The sequence below is a fragment of the Nycticebus coucang genome, chromosome 4 (assembly GCF_027406575.1).
Source record: "Nycticebus coucang isolate mNycCou1 chromosome 4, mNycCou1.pri, whole genome shotgun sequence".
NCBI classification, from domain to species: Eukaryota; Metazoa; Chordata; class Mammalia; order Primates; family Lorisidae; genus Nycticebus; species Nycticebus coucang.
In genome coordinates, this window is record NC_069783.1 from 85,155,418 (window position 1) to 85,175,584 (window position 20,167).

The 20,167-nt window shown below is 39.4% G+C and overlaps 1 protein-coding gene and 1 non-coding gene across 2 annotated transcripts in view; both read right to left on the minus strand.

Annotated features, from left to right (window-relative positions):
* Positions 1-6,356: 6,356 nt before the first annotated feature.
* CHMP3 (charged multivesicular body protein 3) overlaps positions 6,357-20,167 on the minus strand; it is a 46,507-nt gene continuing 32,696 nt past the window's right edge. The window contains exons 4-6 of the mRNA XM_053588102.1: positions 11,549-11,670; positions 7,945-8,059; positions 6,357-6,886 (exon numbers count right to left, since the gene is read on the minus strand). Coding sequence (XP_053444077.1) covers positions 6,744-6,886; positions 7,945-8,059; positions 11,549-11,670 — 380 coding nt within the window. The 3' untranslated portion in view covers positions 6,357-6,743. The remainder of the gene's footprint in view (positions 6,887-7,944; positions 8,060-11,548; positions 11,671-20,167) is intronic.
* Positions 17,728-17,835, minus strand: LOC128585187 (U6 spliceosomal RNA). The gene has a single exon (XR_008379920.1). It is a non-coding gene; the product is annotated as a U6 spliceosomal RNA (small nuclear RNA).

The window sequence follows — 20,167 nt, forward strand, 5'->3', positions numbered from 1 at the left end:
CATCTTATTTGTTAAAGTCCATTGTGTAGTTTTATCCATTGTGCTGTTGTAGAAACGAAGTTTTGGCCTTTAGCTTTTGGGTGTTTACTTTGCTGGTGGTCCATTGTGATGGTCAGTGTTGAGAAAAGGTCTAAGTATTTCCTATAATAGAGCTGATCTTGTGGCAGATTTCCTCCGTGCTTGTATATCCACAAAAGATTTGATTTCTCTATCAATTTTGAATCTTAGTTAAGCAGGATACAGAGTTCTGGGCTGAAAATTGTTTTAAGAATGTTAAAGGTGGATGACCATGCTCTTCTGGCTTGGAAGGTTTCAGTTGAAAAGTCTGTCTTCCTAATGGCTCTGCTTCTGTAGGTCAGTTGGCACTTCCTCTGGGATGCTGGCAGTATTTTTTCTTTCATCCTGACTTTGGACAGATTCATTACAATATGTTTTGGAGAGGCTCTGTTTGAGTTGAGATGACCTGGGGTTTGATATCCATCTGAAAGGAGTGTGTTGGAGTCTTTTGTAAAACTTGGGAAGTTTTTATTCATGATAGTGTCCAGCAGGGCCTCCATTCCTTTGGAACAATTTTCTTCCCCTTCCAGAATCCCTATTCTTCATATGTTTGAACACTTCATGGAGCGTTGTAGTTCTCTGAGCAACTATTCTACTTTCTCTTCTTTTCTGCCTCTTTAAGAACTTTATCCTTTAGCTCTGAGGTTCTTTCTTCTCCATGGTCTAATCTATTTTTGATAACTTCCTTTTTTTTTTTTTTAATTTTTTTTTTTGTAGAGACAGAGTCTCACTGTACTGCCCTCTGGTAGAGTGCCGTGGCGTCACACGGCTCACAGCAACCTCTAACTCTTGGGCTTACGTGATTCTCTTGCCTCAGCCTCCCAAGCAGCTGGGACTACAGGCACCCGCCATAACGCCCGGCTATTTTTTGTTGCAGTTTGGCCGGGGCTGGGTTTGAACCCGCCACCCTCGGCATATGGGGCCGGTGCCCTACTCACTGAGCCACAGGCGCCGCCCTACTGCATCTTTACATTCCCTGATTTTCTCCTTCCTTTCCTTTATCTCCACAATATCCTTCCTATATGCTATATATCTCTCCTCCAACTTTTGGTTCTGTCTTCCCATTTTCTCATCCGTTCTTTTTATTGTCTTTATCATCCATATTTTAAATTCCCCTTCTGTCAAATCTATTAATTCTTTCTAAATGGAGTCTTCTGCCATAGCTGCCTTATGGTCCCTTTGGGGGAGTGCCTGTTTTGGTTTTTTATGTTGTCTGAATTTTTCTGTTGGTTCCTCATGTGTTCTTGTTGACCTCCTTGTCCTCCTTTTTACTTTTTACTGCCTCCTTTGCTTCACATTACCTTGTTTCAAGCTCAGGTCTTGAAGTGGCCTTAGCCTGAGCAAATTCAAACTCTTCTTATGGCCAAATAAACATAAGTCTCAATGTATTGCAATATATCATGGGGACATTAGGTGGTGCTGTGGTTTTTGTAGGAGACAGGACAGCCAGCAACCTCTATGGTCCTTATTCTAAACTTAGTTGCCTTTGGTGATGACCTGATTATTTCCACAGCATTCAGACCCTGCCAGATTGGGATCGTAAAAGTTCACAAAACCCTCCAGGGGCAGGTTTCACGGTGCCCCCTGACTCCAGTTCCTGTGGGGTGCAAGAGTCCCTCAGCCTGTCCCAAGAGTGGAATTCTGATTCCGACAGGCAAAATTATGATGGCCATGCTTTTGGGCCCTGCTAAGACCTTCTCATGACCTTCCCACAATGGCAGCCCACTGGCCACTGAGAACTTCTCAGTATGGGTGCCTCACTACCCCCAAACCTACAGCAAATCGACTCTAACACCAGCATTCAAATCAGGTTACTGTATACTGTTCAATTCTGTCCACTCTTCCAAGCTTTCTACTCAGTATGCAGCTTCCCCCAACAACTGAAAACTCTGGAAAGGCTTCCTCCCATCCTGGACTTCAAAGGGGAGGCTGCTGATCCCAACCAGTCACAATCACTTGCCTAATTCATCAGATTTCCACTGCTTTGGATCATTCGCTGTATCCAGCCAACCACCTCCTCCCTGTGCTCCCTGAGCTATAACTCTGGGTAAGGTGCCCTCACTAGGTATAGCTGGCTTCTCTCTTTCCCCCCAGTCGTTCTATGAGAGCTCAGCTCATGATCTTTCTGGTCCACCATCTTGCTCCACCCACCCCCGACCCCAGCTCTAGAATTTTTAATGTGGTTCCATCTTACTTTTCTTTTTTTTTGGTAGAGACAGTCTCACCTGATCACCCTCGGTAGAGTGCCATGGTATCACACAGCTCACAGCAACTTCCAAATCCTTGGGCTTAGGCGACTCTCTTGACTCAGCCTCCCAAGTAGCTGGGACTACAGACGCCCACCACAACGCCCAGCTATTTTTTTGTTGCAGTTTGGCTGAGGCTGGGTTTGAACCCGCCACCCTCAGCATATGGGGCCGGTGCCCTACTTGCTGAGCCACAGGCACCACCCCTACTTCTCTTTATTGATATTCTCACTTTATTCATATAGTATTTTTCCAGTTTCCTATAGTTAAATGCCCTTGGTTTCCTTTAGTAACCTAGCTTTTCTTTCCAGGTTTTAGACAATCCACTGTATGTTTCAATTACAAGCTTTAGCCTCAGGCAGGTACACAATTTTTTGATTGCCTTACAATCTTTTTAAGCAATGCCTGCTACTTTTCTGCCAAGTAGGTTCAGTTATGCAAACTGGAGGTAAGCATACTGTGTTAGTCCCCACAGACAAGTAAGGACAAACATGCTGATTTGTGAATAAGGTCTGCTTTGTTCCCTCTGGAACCAGGGCCTAAGGACCCATGCTGAGAATGTAGGCTGTGCAGTTGGGGAGGGAGTGGGTTCAAGCAATCCTCCTGTATCAGCCTCCCCAAATGGCTAGGATTGTAGGTGTATGTCATCATGTCTTGCTATGTTGCCCAGACTGGTCTTAAATTCCTGTGCTCAAGTCATCTGCTTGTCTTGACATTCCAAAGCACTGCGATTACACATGTGAGCCACCATCCCTTAAAAAAGGTATTTCCTTTCTGTGGCTTAGACCTGAATTTCTGAAATGGTTCACGGGTCTGGGGGATGTTAATTCTGATGTCTCAAAACTATGTTGGTCAAATAAATTAGGAAAAAGTATATGAAAGCTGAAAAGTTGTAAAGGAACCTGTTTTATGTTTAGCTTAACCACTTTCCATGTTCATTTTACTGTTACATATTAGCATTTGAAGAGCACCTATCTCTAGGTAAAGACAAGAAAAATGATTGCAGTTATTCAAAGCTTTGAAAGCAGTATGATTTTTCTGGTGTTCTCATAACCACAGATAATGGGGTTATGGACAGGCCCTGAGCAGATGTGATAGTACTATTAATATCTGGGGACAAATATGAGTCATAACCCTTTCCCTTCAGGACTTCTGAGACAAACATCTAGAAATACACGTGTACAAGACAAGGGTGCCTAAGGACATGTGAGCCTTTGCAACTTGCATTGCTTATTGCTCAGGAAGCATCTTTGATTGATAGAAGAAATGGAGAAAGTTGGGAGGGGCAGGGAAGGTCAGGTTACAGCCTGCCTACAATGAACTAGGTGACCACCTGAAGCTGGAAAGTGATTTTTCAAAAGAGTAAGCTGTTTTGAAACAAGGGTGTTGGTGTGGAATGATAGCTTAAGTGCCCTTACAATTGAATAAATGGTTTTAATAGAGCACCAATTAGATCCTTATCTATAGTTAGGCTAGGGGAAGTGAAGATGCTGTTACTGCTTGACATAAGTTGAGTATCTAGAAGAAAACTTTTACGGCAGGTCTGCATAACCACTATTTGCCTTCCAGATCATAGATTTTTAGGACTAAGAAAATATCTGGCTCACTGTGCCTCCAACAGTGCTGTTGACTTAGCCTAAAAGCAAGAATGAAAATAACATGACTTCTTTAAAAATTAAAACAAATCTTATGTTTAGATGAAGAGGCAAAAGACCTAGAATAGCCAGCAAAATATTGAAAGAAAAGAACAAATTCAGAGAACTGACAGTACCCATCTTTAAGCCATACTGTAAAGCTACAATAATCAAGATAATGTGATATTGTTTAAATAAAGAGACAAATCAATTATTGGAAACAGACCCACATAAAGATAGTCAGTTGATCTTTCAGAGGGGAGCAAATACAATACAATGGAGAAAAGATGATCTTTCCAACAACAAATGGTGCTAGGTAACTGGACATCCACATGCAAAAAAAGAACCTAGACACAGGACTTTAATATTCTTTATAAACACTAACTCAAAATGGATACAGAACTAAATGTAAAACACAAAACTATAACTGTTATAAAATACTACAGGAGAAAAATCTAGATGACTTTCGGTTTGGTGGTACTATACCAAAGGCACAATCCATGAAAAATTGATATGCTGGATTTAAATAAAAGGAAACCATCTCTTAGTAAAAGACATTGTGAATGGTATGAGAAGGCAAACCACAGGCCGAGACAAAATATTTGCAGAAGACCTGTTAAAGGACTGTAATCCAAAACACATGACACTTAAAATTCAATAATCAGAAAATCCAATTAAAAAATGGGCCAAAGACCTAACAGACACCTCACCAAGAAGATATATAGATGGTAAGCATATGAAAAAAAAGTTCAGAATCATGTTGCTTAAAGCAATAATGAAATACCATTAAAAACCCAATAGCCAAAATCCAGGTAACTGAAAATACCAATGCTGGTAAGGATGTGGAGGAGCGGGAACTCTCAGTTACTGCCAGTGTAACTGGATATAGTACAGCCACTCTGAGAGTCTCTTAGAAAACTAGACATTTGCTCATACAATTGAGCTCCTTTGCATGTATGCAAATGAATTGACTTATGTCCACACAAAAACCTGCACACAGATGTTTACAGCAGCTCTATTCATAATGACTTCAGAACCAACCAAGATGTCTTTCAATAAGTGAAGGAATAAATTATGGTACATCCAGACAATGGAATATTATTTAGCACTAAAAACTGAGTAATCAAGCCATGAAAAGACATGGAGGAAACTTAAATGCATATATTTCTAAGTGAAAGAAGCCAGCCTGAAAGGCAATATATTGTGTGATTCAAAATATATAACATTCTAGAAAAGGCAAAACTTTATAACAGTAAAAGAAAACCAGTAGGAATTAAGGGAGGGAGGAGGAAATAGGTGGGGCACAAAGGAGTTTCAGTGCTGTGAAACTATTCTATGGTATACCATAGTGCTGAATACGTGACATTAAGTGTTTGTCAAACCCATAGAACAGACAACACCAAGAGTGAATCGTCATATAAATGATGTACTTTGGAAGATAATGATGTGTCAATGTAGAATGGAACAAATATACCATTCTGGTGTGGGATATTGATAAGAGGTAGAGGCTATGCATGTGTAGGGGCAGGCAGTGTATAGGAAATCTCTACATTTTCTGCTCAAATATGCTGGACTTAACAAATGATCTAAAAAATAGTTTATTTTAAAAACTATACCCTTAAGATGACATCAGGAGTAATAAGAGGGTCCTCTGGATTCAAGATTGCCATCTTCTATGATGAGACTAGAAGGACCCCATTGTTTCAAGATTTTGCTACAGAATCAACAAAAACCTGCGAGTAGTTGGTGTTTTTTCCCTCCCTGGCTAAGTTAGTACACACACAGGACTTGGACCAGAGGGATCTGGGTTTAAACTCCAGCTCTGCCACTGGAGCTGTTTTCCTTGTGAAGACTGAATGAGATCATCTATGTCAAAGGGCTCTGTAAACTGTCACACATATACAATTATTAAGTGTTGCTGAAATTATCTATAAATGTACCTTAGGAATGTCCTAGATGCATGAGATTTGGTTATGATACACGACCACAACCTGCCTCTCTTGGTCAGCTCCTGGCTTTGAGAATGTGCTAATGGATAGGCCCAAGTCCCATGTACTAGACAACCAGCTCAAAGCAGGGATAAGTAATGAGAGGGTGAAAAACTCTAATCCTACAGCTGTCTGTTCTTGGTGCAACTTGCAAAGGGAAGGAAGGGACAAAGGCCAAAAACACACCAGCCATGATACAGCCAACCAGCCAATGGGACGAGCACCACAATTCCCTAATGTCCTTTTGGTTAAACAGAAGACAATGAAGAAGAATGGCTCCCACATCATGACTGTGATGTGAAGGCTGGAAATAGCACCCTCGGGGCAGAAGTGACTTCTGCTGAGCTTCCAAGTCCCATACTCCTGGCTATAGCCCCTCCTCTCTTTGCAACACCTTGAAAGTTCATTACACATGATAATCTATGATGGGGCCAAGTGTTAAAGCAGAAATTTATTAAATCCATTTATATAGTGTTTTACAGACAAAAAAATGTAAAGTCCTCAACATTCAGGCAATCGTCTCTTTCCAGAAGTGCTTCATGAAACGGTGGATTTCTTTACCCTCCCCCAATTAAGATACTTCTGTTTATGCTCCTGAAAATGATCCATTTAATTACACCACCTTCCAAGGAAGAATCCCTTTGAGGTCCCAAAACTTCTGCAGATAATGAAGAGATACTAGCAGAGAACTTTCTCCAAAATGCAATGCCTCATGACAGAGCTGTAGTGCAAGAGGTACATGATGGTGGCTCTTCAGAGGAGTGTGTGTACACCTAGCATGTGAGCCACGAGGAAAGCTCAAGGGCCCAGCTGGCCCCCTAGCTGCGGAGTGTGGCCAGCCGGGACTGCATGGCCTCCAGAGCCTCTTCTTCCTCCTCATCCTCTGAGGCGGCCATTGCTCCTACAGGTACAGTCTCTGGAAGGGCATCAGTCACTTTACTGGGTGCCTTGCCCAATGCCCCTGAAAAGAAAGAGCAGTTAATACCATATTGGCTTAAGAGTGGTTCTTCTCTTTTCCCTGCCTTTCACTCCTAGATCAATCTGACAAATAGAGAAAAGGGGCAGTAAAACGGGCTGTTTGGGAGGGGATCTGCCGTACAAACAGCAATGTTAACAATACCAAAGTCATAATAATTGCAAAGAGTTTTGATTTTAAGAATCTTGGTTCAACTAGAAACTAAATAAACACATAAACATGTATAGAGAAAAGAAAAAAAAGAAAAAAGAAAAGAATCTTAGTTCTGAAGGACCTAAATTCCTAAACACCATTGAAACTTAAATTTAAAATCTTCTCCCTAAATAAAACCAAACAGTTTCTAAATCTTCACAAAGTGTTTTCTTGGAGTAACTGTCTCCTTTCTCCCAACAACTTAGAACAAATACTAAATCCCACCTATGTTTTAATTAATTATAAAACTCAGAAACTCTAGAAGTAAAAATTAAGTTTAAAAACCAATTAACCATCACCTAGATATAACTTTTTATTTATTCTCTCTTCCAGATTCTTGTAGACATTTTGTACACAAAAGGATACATTTCAGTAGCAAGGTTTTTTTCACATAATATATTGGGAAGACCTTTGCATGTTAATGAATACTTCAATATCATATATCACAGGTGTATAGTATTCCATTAAAATAGATACAGCTGATCTGATTACTATTATATTAGGCATTTAGCTTGTTTCAAACTTTTTACTATTATAAATAATGCTATTAAACTCCCAGAAGTTAATCTTTTAGGCCAAGGGCAAAAGAGTTACTGCCAAATTGATTTCAAGAAAGTTTGTACCATTTAAATTCCTAACAGCAGTATGTGAGAGAGATATTGCCCTTTACCATTAGGGAAACTCTAAAAATTTTAAGAATTCTTTATTTTTGTATTTTTTTTAAGATGGTTATAGATACCATGCTTATTTTTTAAGAACTTTTATACTATTAAAAAAAGTAGAAAGGAGTTATAGCTTAAAAAGCAAGAATAGCCATAAAAGAAGAGAAAGAGTGAATCTCATGTTCATACCTGCTGTAATTTCAAACAGAATTTTGTCAATTTCCATCTCTGCTGCTTCCTCCATTTCTTCCTGATCATCCATGCTTTCAAAAGTGTCCTCTAACATCTCCTCTATGATCCCAGCCTACACACAGAATAAACACATTGCTTCCTTCAACTATTAAATCTATTTCCATCAAACATCAAGCACCCCTAAACACCATCAGGACCACCTTCCAGTCTCTCCAAGTCCAGTCTACCCTTCTGAGGGTTAACAGTTGGCCAAAGGAAACACTGGATGCTGTCCTCTGCAGAGAGCCAACAAAGGCCCAAAAAGAAATGGGTCTCCAAGTTCAGCACTAAGCTTGGGGAGTGCCACTACTAGCTAGCAGCAGAGCTTCCCAAGAAACTCAAACTATAAATGGCAATACTTGGGGAACAACTTGCTGATAGATGAGTGTGTTCCCTGCCTGTGGCTATTTTGGGAAGTACCCTAACATTGCAAATATAATCTGTGAATGCAGGAGCTAGAATACAGTATGAAAAATGGTTGGAGTCCCCTGAGATATCATCTAACCCCAGTGAGAATGGCCCACATCACAAAGTCTCAAAACTGCAGATGCTGGCGTGGATGTGGAGAGAAGGGAACACTTTTACACTGCTGGTGGGACTGCAAACTAGTACAACCTTTCTGGAAGGAAGTATGGAGAAACCTCAAAACACTCAACCTAGACCTCCCATTCGATCCTGCAATCCCATTACTGGGCATCTACCCAGAAGGAAAAAAATCCTTTTATCATAAGGACACTTGTACTAGACTGTTTATTGCAGCTCAATTTACCATTGCCAAAATGTGGAAACAGCCGAAATGCCCACCAACCCAGGAATGGATTAACAAGCTGTGGTATATGTATACCATGGAATACTATTCAGCCATTAAAAAAAATGGAGACTTTACATCCTTCGTATTAACCTGGATGGAAGTGGAAGACATTATTCTTAGTAAAGCATCACAAAAATGGAGAAGCATGAATCCTATGTACTCAATCTTGATATGAGGACAATTAATGACAATTAAGGTTATGGGGGGGGAGAAGCAGAAAGAGGGATGGAGGGAGGAGGGTGGGGCCTTAGTGTGTGTCACACTTTATGGGGGCAAGACATGATTGCAAGAGGGACTTTACCTAACAATTGCAATCAGTGTAACTGGCTTATTGTACCCTCAATGAATCCCCAACAATAAAAAAAAAAAAAAAGAAAAAAAAAAAGAAAAATGGTTGGAGTCATAGTAGTAGATACTGTGTTAACAAGAACAGTTAGGAATCCAGAAAAAGCCTGAAGGACTTTTTTTTTTGCAGTTTCTGGCCGGGGCTGGGCTTGAACCTGCCACCTCTGGCATATAGGGCCGGCACCCTACCCCTTTGAGCCACAGGTGCCACCCTGACTGAAGAACTTTGCAGGATATCCAAGTTACAGCTGCTGGCCTAGGGTAATCTGGTAGGTCTGCAAGGATCAATCAATTCACCCACTCCCAGCAAAACTAAAACAATGTTTCTAGGCCCAACAAGGTAAGGGAAGCCCTGTGCTTTGCCCTAACGGTGGCACCACTGCAGACACAAGTGAATGGCTCTAACACCAGCCCAACACAATCAGGCCTTGCAGTCTTCCTGCTTAGCAGTACCTTTAACCCCCAAAGTTCTACCAAGAGTTCTTTGTTATCGAAGCAGAACAGCTCCCTTCAGTGTCAAAAAGGGGACTGCTGACATCTCGAACAGAAGAGGTAGAAAGATGCTGAGCAGTTATAGTGGAGGGCAGAAGAAAAGCATGGATTCACGTTTCTGAGAAGTTGCCAGAGAAAAAAAATCTTGATTGCTTGTCACCTGAAAGAAATGAGCTCCTAGTTTTGTAATGTTCGGTGACTCAAGGAGCAGCAAGATGTGCAGCAACTACAGCTCTGGCCCCCTGTACTCAGCAACTCTCACTATGCTGACGGGATCAAACTTAAAGCAACTCTATCCTACCCACGTTTCTTCTAAGGATGAATCTAGCTAGTACCCTATACTTCCCTTCTTCAGATCCTTTCCTTCTAACCAAAATGAACAAATTCATTCATGGTCACCTAGCTGGGGTCTGAGGGCCTTCCAAAATGGAAGTCATCTTAGTGCTGGGAATACTATAAAACATGTTCAGCAAACACTTGCTAACTGGTTTAAAGAGCCCACAAGAATCCTGATTGTAATAGTCCTTCACATTCTGGAGGCAGAAGTTGTCACTCGTTCAGTCATTCAATTGGCAACCATTCAAATCCCTGCTGTGTGCCATAAAACAGGCTAGGCTCTGGAGATAATGAGAATGAATAGGATTGTGCCCCTGCCCTCCAGGAGATGAACTTCTATGGGAGCTTCAGTATTTACTATATGGAAGCCTTCTGCCAAATTTATATTATTCCACTATTCAGAAACCATTGTAAAAAATACCCCAGATTCTAAAAACAGCACTTCCCTCCAATCTTGGTGTCTATATGACCTAACATGAGTAGGCCTGAGAAGCATTCCAAAAATTTTCATGATATCCAGTTCTAGATCTACAGTCACCAACTTGGGGCCAAGACATCCACATACCACTTTTAAAGCACATACCCTCCTGACCCAGCTCCTTCCTTACTGCTTCTGCCCAAGGAATTCTCATTCCAAAGACCTGGCCCGGGGTGTTTTATGTTGCTTCTCTTTTCTATTATTTTCTTCACCAGTCCCTCTCACCATGTCTTATAACCTTCTGTATAGTTCAAGTTCATCACTGAAACTCCCCAAGAGAAAGGGAGGTGATTTCTATGCACAAACTCTACACAGTGATTTGAGATGCACATTCTTAGTTGTCAGGCCAAGTTCTGAAGCATGAAACAGTACTTGTATAAGGGATTTCCCATCACCATTTCCTCTGTGACAGCTCAAGTGATAAGGTCAGGCGCTTATGCTCCAACTCCGTATCTTCACTTACAATAAGGTGACTTCAGGCTAGTTACCTGGCAGCTCAAAGATTCAGCTTCCTTCTGTCTAAAAAGGTGACAAAAATACCTACCTTTCCAGGCTGGCTGGGAGAACTGGCTGGGATAACGAGTCTGGTGTATCCCTGGCTCTGGGGGCTCAGTGACAGTGCCCTCCTTGTCCCTATTACTATCTGAAGGCCACCAGAGACAGGCCTTTGTCAGACCCTGATCCTGGGGATTGGCAGCTATTTATGTACTTTCTATTTGGTTCTCAGTCTCTCTCTTTTTTAGTTTAAAATAGGGATCAGCAAACTACAGCCTGTAAGTTGAATCTAGTCTGCTACCTATTTTTGTAATGTTTCTTTCCACCATGGAGACTGCAAACCATAGCCCCTTAATTTCTAAATGGTTGTTCCCTGAATCTTCCACCTCCCCTAGAGCTCTGGGTGTACTTTTATGTCTTCTAAGGAACACTTTGCAATCTGACCCAGACTCTGCCATGTTCAGTTTCAACATGTTCACAGCTGCTCCTTAAATTCATTTCTGTCCAGCAGCTGCTGTCTGTCCATTCCTACCCACACATACTCCTAACCCCTGCTACTTCCTGAATCACTCAGTGCTTTGGGAAAAGAAGCAGGGCTAAGTAACCTTCATCATCTCTTTAGATAGTTCCCGCATGGTGGCCTGGATTTCTGGGATCTTCACAAGACTTTGCATAGCCTTCATCACTTCTGTGCTCTTCTGCAGGGAGCCAGCCACTCGCAGAACCGCTGAAAGCAAAGGGGTATAGTCAGGATTGCTCAACGAGATGGAATAAAGAGAGATAGCCAAATGATTAGCCATTCCAATAAATGGGATCAGTAGCAGACAGACTCCCAAAGTTATTTTATGTACCTTTAAACTACATTACTGTGTTGTGTTAGTTGAACAAAAGACTGACTTTTCTAAATTGTGAGCTACCTAGGGTTGCAATTCTCTGCACGTGCAGCCTACCTGGCCAACCTACAGATTGGCGTGCCTGAAGTCCTAAAACTGACCTTTTTAGGGAAGGAAGCCTGCTAGAAATCACTGTGACACCCAAGACAACTCACAAATCAGAAGAACAGCTCTAGATCTTGTAAGGGACACACTGGAAAACAGAATGTTTTAGGCTGCCCAAGTAGAACTACCCATATACCACACACCAGCCTACGGACAGTGTTTAGTCTGCCTGGACCTTGTCACTCACTAGTCCTCAGAAAAATGAGAGAAACTTGGATAAGATACAGTGAATGTGAGGTCTGACAATTAAGTTCGCAAATTTATCTTAGAAAAAAGTGGTACATACTTTTTGCTGAATGTCACCAGGGTCACCTTTGAAGAACTCCCCTTGGGAATCTATGCACTGACTCCAGTGCCTAGTCTACCCTTCAAAGCAATTTTGGAACTTTCTATCTGGAATGGCCATCTGGGCTCTCATATTACCCTTGATGTCCTGAATGCCACCAAAATGCCTTCCTTTCCATACTTCCTTTATCTCTGAGTAAAGGAAAAAGACCAGGCAAGAGGGAGAGTGTTCCAACACAATTATTCGTTTACTAACTAAATATTCCCTCATAAGACAGTACTGTGTGAGCTGGTACACTGTAGCGAAGTAAAAGCTATGAATTGCTGGCCAAGATTTTCAGTTATGATTTTCCTGTTTCCCTATCAATGTTTACTTGGTCTGCTCTGCTTCTCACAGTCAGTTGATGATTGTGATGCAAATTTAACAAATTTCTGCAATGTTTTCATCAGTTCTACTTGTTACTAGCTGCCCTGACCTCTCTTCATCAGTGGCGCTTTCATTCCCCTCAGAAAAAACATTTAATCCACTTGTACACAGACGTTTTCTTCATGATATTATTCCCATAAACTTAGGCTAACATGTCCCTGGATTTCACTTCCACTATTGCCAAGTTTAATAAGAAATTTATAAATTTTCGTTCACTGCTGTAATTCAAGCTCCAACATTCTTGCAACAGCACACAAAAACATGCAACAACAATAATGCCACTCAGCAAGACACTGCTACACGCTGACAAAAGCACAGACGTGAGACACTGATATATACCAAAGTTATAAAACCTTACCAAGTTGTTTACACAGTGCTGCCAATGTAAGTGCATATCGCAAGTTCAGGAACTTAATTGTCAGACCCTGGGTACTATATGTGTTATCAGTGTTAGGTGGTTACATTGCTTGCTGGGGAGAAACATTCTGTAGTCTGAGATCACATGAATACTACAATCTTCATTATAAGAAATCATGGTGGTAGCACAAGATTATTTCCTCCCCTTTATCCCAAATATCTTTAACATGACAAATAGTTGGCAACCCTCCAAATCTCTTTTGGAATTTCATAAGACTTAAAGTTCTGAGAACTGTTACACATCAAGCTCTTCACAAACAATGACACACAGACTTCCTCCAGGGCTATGGCTCTTGGCTAAGCCAGGAGTCACCACAAGTTTACTTCTAATGGAATCCAGACCCTAGGAAGCTTTCACATCCAAGGGAAAACAGAGTGACTGGGGAATTGTCTATCTGGCACATGTAACAATTGTGATTTTTCTAAAGGAGTAAAGAAGTTTGCTAGTTGCAAAGAATACTTCATTTCTCTTAACATCAGAATAGGAAAGTAAAATATTTACTAATTAAAATTAGTATAAAGATAGAAGAAGTGTCAAGAATCTGTGTATGGCTAAAATAAGCAATAAATTACATAAATATGGAATTATAATGATATCAAAAAGATATTCTAAAATATAAAGTTATTACTCATTATTGCATGAAGATGAAAAGAAAAAAGTAAACATAAAGCAAATTCCATATAATTCTATTTATTAAATGATAAAAGTTTGCTGTCTATATGGGCCTACGTCTTACCCTTAATTTGCATCCTGAGTTTGTAACCCAGCGAGAGTGCCTGAACATAGCCTACTTCATAAACTTTCTTGAGCTGAATTAGTAAAAATAAGTAGAAAGATGGGAGACAGGGAAAAAACTATGACTAGAAATATTAAATAACAAATCACTTGTATTTTGAAAAAGGTATAAATTTCTGATTATTAAACAAAACAAAGAGGCAATGTAGTAAGAAAAAAAGGAGCAAAAATAAACTCAGAAATAAAACTTGTTACAGAAAGATTTAAACTGATAACCAATCCAAATGGATTGGAGACATGGATTTTTAAAAGGTCAACCTAAATGCATATTGTACACTTGTTGACTCAAAAGAGGTTGCTATGTTTGGATGTGTCTCCCTCCAAATTTAGGTGTTGTCAATATGGCAGTGTTAAGAAGTCGGGGTTTTAAGAAGTGATGTGGCCATGAGGCTCCACCATCATGAATTGGAATGCTGTTATAAAAGACACTGAAGAGTGGAGTTCACCCTCCCATGCCCTTCTGTCTTCTGCAATATGAAGACACAGTGTTTCCATCCTCCATAGGATGCAGCTCTCACCAGATACTGACTCTGCTGGCACCTTGATCTTGGACTTTATGGCCTCTAGAACTGTACAAAATAAATTTCTATATTCTTTATAAATCGCCCAGCCTCAGGTATTCTTTAATAGCCGCACAAAATAAACTTAGATAAAAGCTTGGACAAAAATATATTTTTTACGTTCCAAAAAGAAAAAGGCAGGTATAACAGATAATTATTTCATAATAAAAAGTCGCACCTTCAAAAGAATGAGAAGCCACAAGTTGCAAGAAAATATTGACATTAATACTTTCAAAAAGACATTATCTGTTAAAGGACTATTATCCACAACATACAAAGAACTCTTAAAACTCAACAATAAGAAAACAATAAAATTAAAACATAGGCAAAAAGCCTGAATAGACACCTCACCAGAATGTTGTACGGATGGCAAGTAAGCATATGAGAAAATGTTCAAAATCATACGTCATGAAGAGACTGCACTAAAAAAACCTATTAGAATGGGCAAAATCCAGACCACTGACACTAAATGCTAGCAAGGATATGGAGCCACAGGAATTTTCATTCATTACTGAGGAGAATGCAAAATGGTATAGCCACTTTGGAAGACACTTTGTCAGTTTCTTAACAAAACTAGACATATACTTACCATATGATCCAGCAATCATGCAGCTTGGTATTTACCCAAATGAATTAAAAACTTACATCCACAAAGAAACCTGAACACAGACGTTAATAGCAGGTTTGCTTATAATTGCCAAAACTTAGAAGTGACTAAGATGTCTTTCAGTAGCTGTATGGATAAACCACTACATCTAGACAATGGAATATTATTCAGTGTAAAAACAAAAGAGCTATCAAACCATGAAAAGACATGGGGGAAACCTAAGTGCATATTACTAAGTGAAAGAAACCAATCTGAAAAGGCAACATATTGTATGATTCAAACTATATGACATTCTAGAAAAGACAAAACTATGGAGACAGTAAAAAAAAGTGCTTGCTAAGGGTTGGGGTGGGGAAGATGAATAAATGGAGTTTCAGGGCAGTGAAATTATTCCGTATGATACTGTGATGGTGAATTCATAGCATTATGTATTTGTCCAAACCTACAGGATGTACAGCACCAAGAGCGAGCCCTAATATAAATTATGGACTTTATATTACATTGTTACATAATGAGTAATAAGGACGTATCAATGTAGGTTTATTGATTGTAACAAATGTACCACTCTGGTTTGGGATGCTGATAGTGGTGGAGACTATGGGGTGAGGTTGCGGTACACGGAAATTTTGTACTTTCTACTCATTTTTTCTGTGAACCTAAAACTGCTCTCTATATCAGTTTACTGAAAAACAGCATCTATACCCTTAAGATTAAATTAAAAGTAGCAGCCTGGCCCTATAGATTTAAGTCTAAAATTGTGTATGCTGAGACTAGAAGGACCCCACTGCAGCCACACCCAACATAAGGATTTCCCTTCAAAATCTACAAAAGCCAATTTGGAAGAGAGTGGCTGGGCTTTTTTTCTCCCTTGTTAATTTAGTGCACATATGACTTGGACCACAGAGAGTTGGGTTTGAACCCCAGCTCTGTCATTTCCTGACTGTAATTTAGGACAGGTCTCTTCAGCCATCTGAGCTGTTTTCCTCATTTGTGAAGACTGAATGAGATCACATACGTAAAAGTCTTGTAAACTATCACACACATGCAAATATAAAGTGCTACTGCTGAATTATTTATAAACAAATGCATCTTATGAATGTCCCGGATGTGTGAGAGTTGGCTCTGATGGATGACACACCTCACCTCTCACTGGCTGACTCCTGACTTGGAGAAAGTGCTGATGAACAGGCCCAAGTTCCATGAACAAGACAACCAGCTGAAAGTAGGGACAGACAATGAGAGAGTAAAAGAAACCTAATCCCATAGCTCTTTTATAAGGCACTGTGGTCATGTTTTCTATTACCCACTGCTAAACATATTCTTCAATAATACAACAAAAGGAAACAAAAATCTCACTCATCATATTTTATGAAGTATATATAACACTAATTCTAAAGTCCAAACAAAACCCCAATCACAGAAGTACTATATGATATTCTATGGAACTCAGGTGCTATTTAAAATACTAACAGTGTCTTCAAATAGATTGTATGTGTATAAACCCATTAAGACCAAAGTTGATTCTTATTCAAAAGGCTTGGGAGGCTTACTGCCAAAATACTGCATTTAGAAAACAAGAACATACATCATATACTTTTTTTTTTTTTTTTAGACAGAGTCTCATTTTGTTGCCCTCAGTAGAGTGCCGTGGCGTAGAGTTCACAGCAACCTCAAACTCTTGGGTTCAAGCGATTGTCTGGCTTGAGCAGTAGCTGGGATCACAGGCACCCACCACAGTGCCTGGCTATTTTTTAGAGACTGGGTCTCACTCTTGTTCAGGCTAGTCTCGAACCCATGAGCTCAGGCAATCCACCAGCCTTGGCCTCCCAGAGTGCTAGGATTACAGGTGCACTTGGCCTAGTGTGTTTTTTTGAGCTCAGAACAGAGAATAAAATTTTTCTAATCAAAAAGAACTGCTCTCAACTGTCATTACTGTTGAGTAATGTTGAATGGCTTGAAAAAATAACTTTTGCTGCAGACTTGACAATGTTAATAAATTAAAATTAAAAGCCAAAATAGTCCTTTTACACATATGTGAAACTTATACTGCAGTAAAGTCATGATATACAAGAATATAAGTAGCATCAGGGTAGTGCATATGTCCAACTGGGTTAATAATATGTTGGGCACACAACACAATCAATAATTAGTTAGTTGAATGCAAAAATTAATCAATCAATCTACAAACAAAGAATTATTTAATAGCAGATGCCAGAAGTATGTGTTAGACTAAAACACAAATTCTTCTCTAAAATCTTCAAAAACCAAAGCATTTATAGTATTGTCTTATATTTAATCAAAGTATTCTTATATTTAAATGTTAAAATGTCACTAAATTTTATGTGTAAATGGTTAAATGGCAAATTTTGTCATGTATATTTTACCTACCATAATAAAAAAAGTCCCGCCCAAAAGTTAAAATTCCACAGAAAATATTACTAAGTCAGTACTATAAAAACTAGCTGATCACATTTAAAATTAACAAAATCAAAATAACACAGAGAGGATCATGAAATAAAATGGGTGGCATTTCACTGATCACAACTTTTGCTGCCCCTAGGCCTGACTGCAGACCTCCCTGGGTTCCAAGATCTCTCCAACTTGAGGGCCACTTCCCATGTTCCTCTCTCAGTGTGGGTTACCAGGCTCTACTAAAAGCTCTACACAATGGAGACTTTCTGGACAAAGTTTTTTAAAACTATGAAAATGCTTCACAAATTTGTATTCATCCTTGTTCAGAGGCCATGCTAATTCTCTCTGTACCATTCTAATTTTTAGTATACATGCTGCTCAAGAAAGCACTAGATTTCTTTTGTATTTGGCAAGGTACTCACTGTTTTATTTCCATTCCCTAGCATTGTGCCTGACAGAGCCAACACGCAAATATTTGTTGAGTGAACCAGTAAATGAATTCAGAAGAGAACAAGGAAAAATGGCGCAGTACCCATAGCTCAGAGGTTAGGGCGCCGGCCACATACACCAAGGGGTGGGTTTGAACCCAATCTAGGCCTGCTAAACAACAATGACAACCGCAACAACAACAACAAAATAGCCAGGCATTGTGGCGGGTACCTGTAGTCCCAGCTATTTGGGAGGCTGAGGCAAGAGAATCGCTTAAGCCCAAGAGTTTGAGGTTGCTGTGAGTTGTGATGCCACTGCACTCTACCAAGGGTGACATAGTGAGACTGTTCCAAAAAATTTGAATTAAATTAAAAAAAATAAAAAGAAAGAAAACTATCATATTCAAATTGGGGGAAAATGATAGCAAGCAACAGAAAGACTCAATCAAGTGCTTCCAAATACATACTACATATTTAATATTAGGTCAGAAAGATGGCTTTTTCTTTTTTGTTTTGTTGACCATAAAAATTCCAGAATATTTCTTCATAAAAATAGACAAGAACAAGTTTCAGATGGCAAAAGGGTGGAAAGGAATTCCAACAAATAGGAACAAACTAGTTCTCTAGTTTAAAAGTACAGACATAGAATGACTGTATCCTGCTGACAACTGATATAGGATAAGAAACTAAAAACCAGAAATAAAGAGAAAAGGATTAAAAGGACATTTTAAAAACATTTTATTGTGGAGAATTTATCATTTCACAAAAGAGATATGGATGTCAAATGAAAAGATATGTCTAATCATTAGCCATTAGGGAAATGCAAAATAAAAGTATAATCAGCACCACACACCTATCAGAATGACTAAAATAAAAACAGTGACAACACCAAATGCTGGAGAAGATGCATAAAACCTAGACCACTCAAACATTGGCTAGTTGGAATTTATAGTCTCTCTAGGCCAGTGGTTCTCAACCTTCCTAATGCCACAGCCCTTTAATACAGTTTCTGTGGGTTGTGACCCACAGGTTGAGAACTGCTGCTCTAGGCAATTTGATAAAAAAAAAATTTTTTTTTTTTTTGAGACAGACCCTCACTCTGTTGCCATGCGTAGAGTGCCATGGTGCATAGCCCACAGCAATTTCTACCTCTTGGGCTTAAGTAATTCTCTTGCTTTAGCTTCCTGGGTAGCTCAGACTCTAGGCATTCCCAACCACGCCCAGCTAGTTTTTTTGTTTGTCAACCATTTTTTTGGTAGAGATGGGGTCTTGCTCTTGCTCAGGCTGTTCTCAAACTCCTGAGCTCAAGCAATCCACCCACCTTGGCATCCCAAAGTGCTAGGATTACAGAAGTGAACCACAATGCCCGGCCTAATTTGATAATTTCTTATACACAAGAATAAAACCCAGCAATTATTTTATTGGGCATTTATCCTACAGAAATGAAGACTTATGTTAATATAAAAACATGTACACTTTTATAGCAGTTTTATTCCTAATAGCCAATAACTGGAAACAACCCAGAAGTCCTACGATGGGTCAGTGGTTAAAGAAATTGTGATATATCCATATGATGGAATATTACTCAGCAATAAAAAATTAACTATTGATACATTCAAAAACCTGGGTTTCTGGACAATTATGCTGAGTGAAGAAAAGCCGATCCCAAAAGGTTATATACTACATAATTCCATTTATGTTTTATTCTTGAAATGACTAAATTATAGAAATGGTAAACAAATTAGCAGTTGCCAGAGAACATGGAGAGGGTGAAGATGTGAGGAAAGTAGGTATGGCTATAAAGAGCATGGAAATGTTCTGTCGCTTGACCACATCAATGCTAATATCCTAACTGTGATACTGTACTCCAGTTCTGCAAGATACTACAGCTGAAGAATACCAGGTAAAGGGTCCACAGAATTATCTGCATTATTTCTTACAACTGCATGTGTGAGAGCTGTATTTTTCTAAAAATAAAACCTTAATTTTAAAAAACTGTCTAAAAAAAAAAATAGAAAAGAGAATATAAAAATAAAGGAACATTACACTGTTGTGCCTGACAGAAATTCAAATGAAAAACATACGGATAGATGAGAATATTTCAGATTGTATATGAAACCAGCACATTGTACCCCTTGATTGCACTAGTGTACACAGCTATGATTTAACAATAAAAGAAAAACATAAGGATATTATGTACATAAAAACAATTTCTGCTATAAACATTATATAATAACAATAACCAAATATGGAAGTGAAATAGCTAAATAGCTTCACAATCAGTACAATGCAAA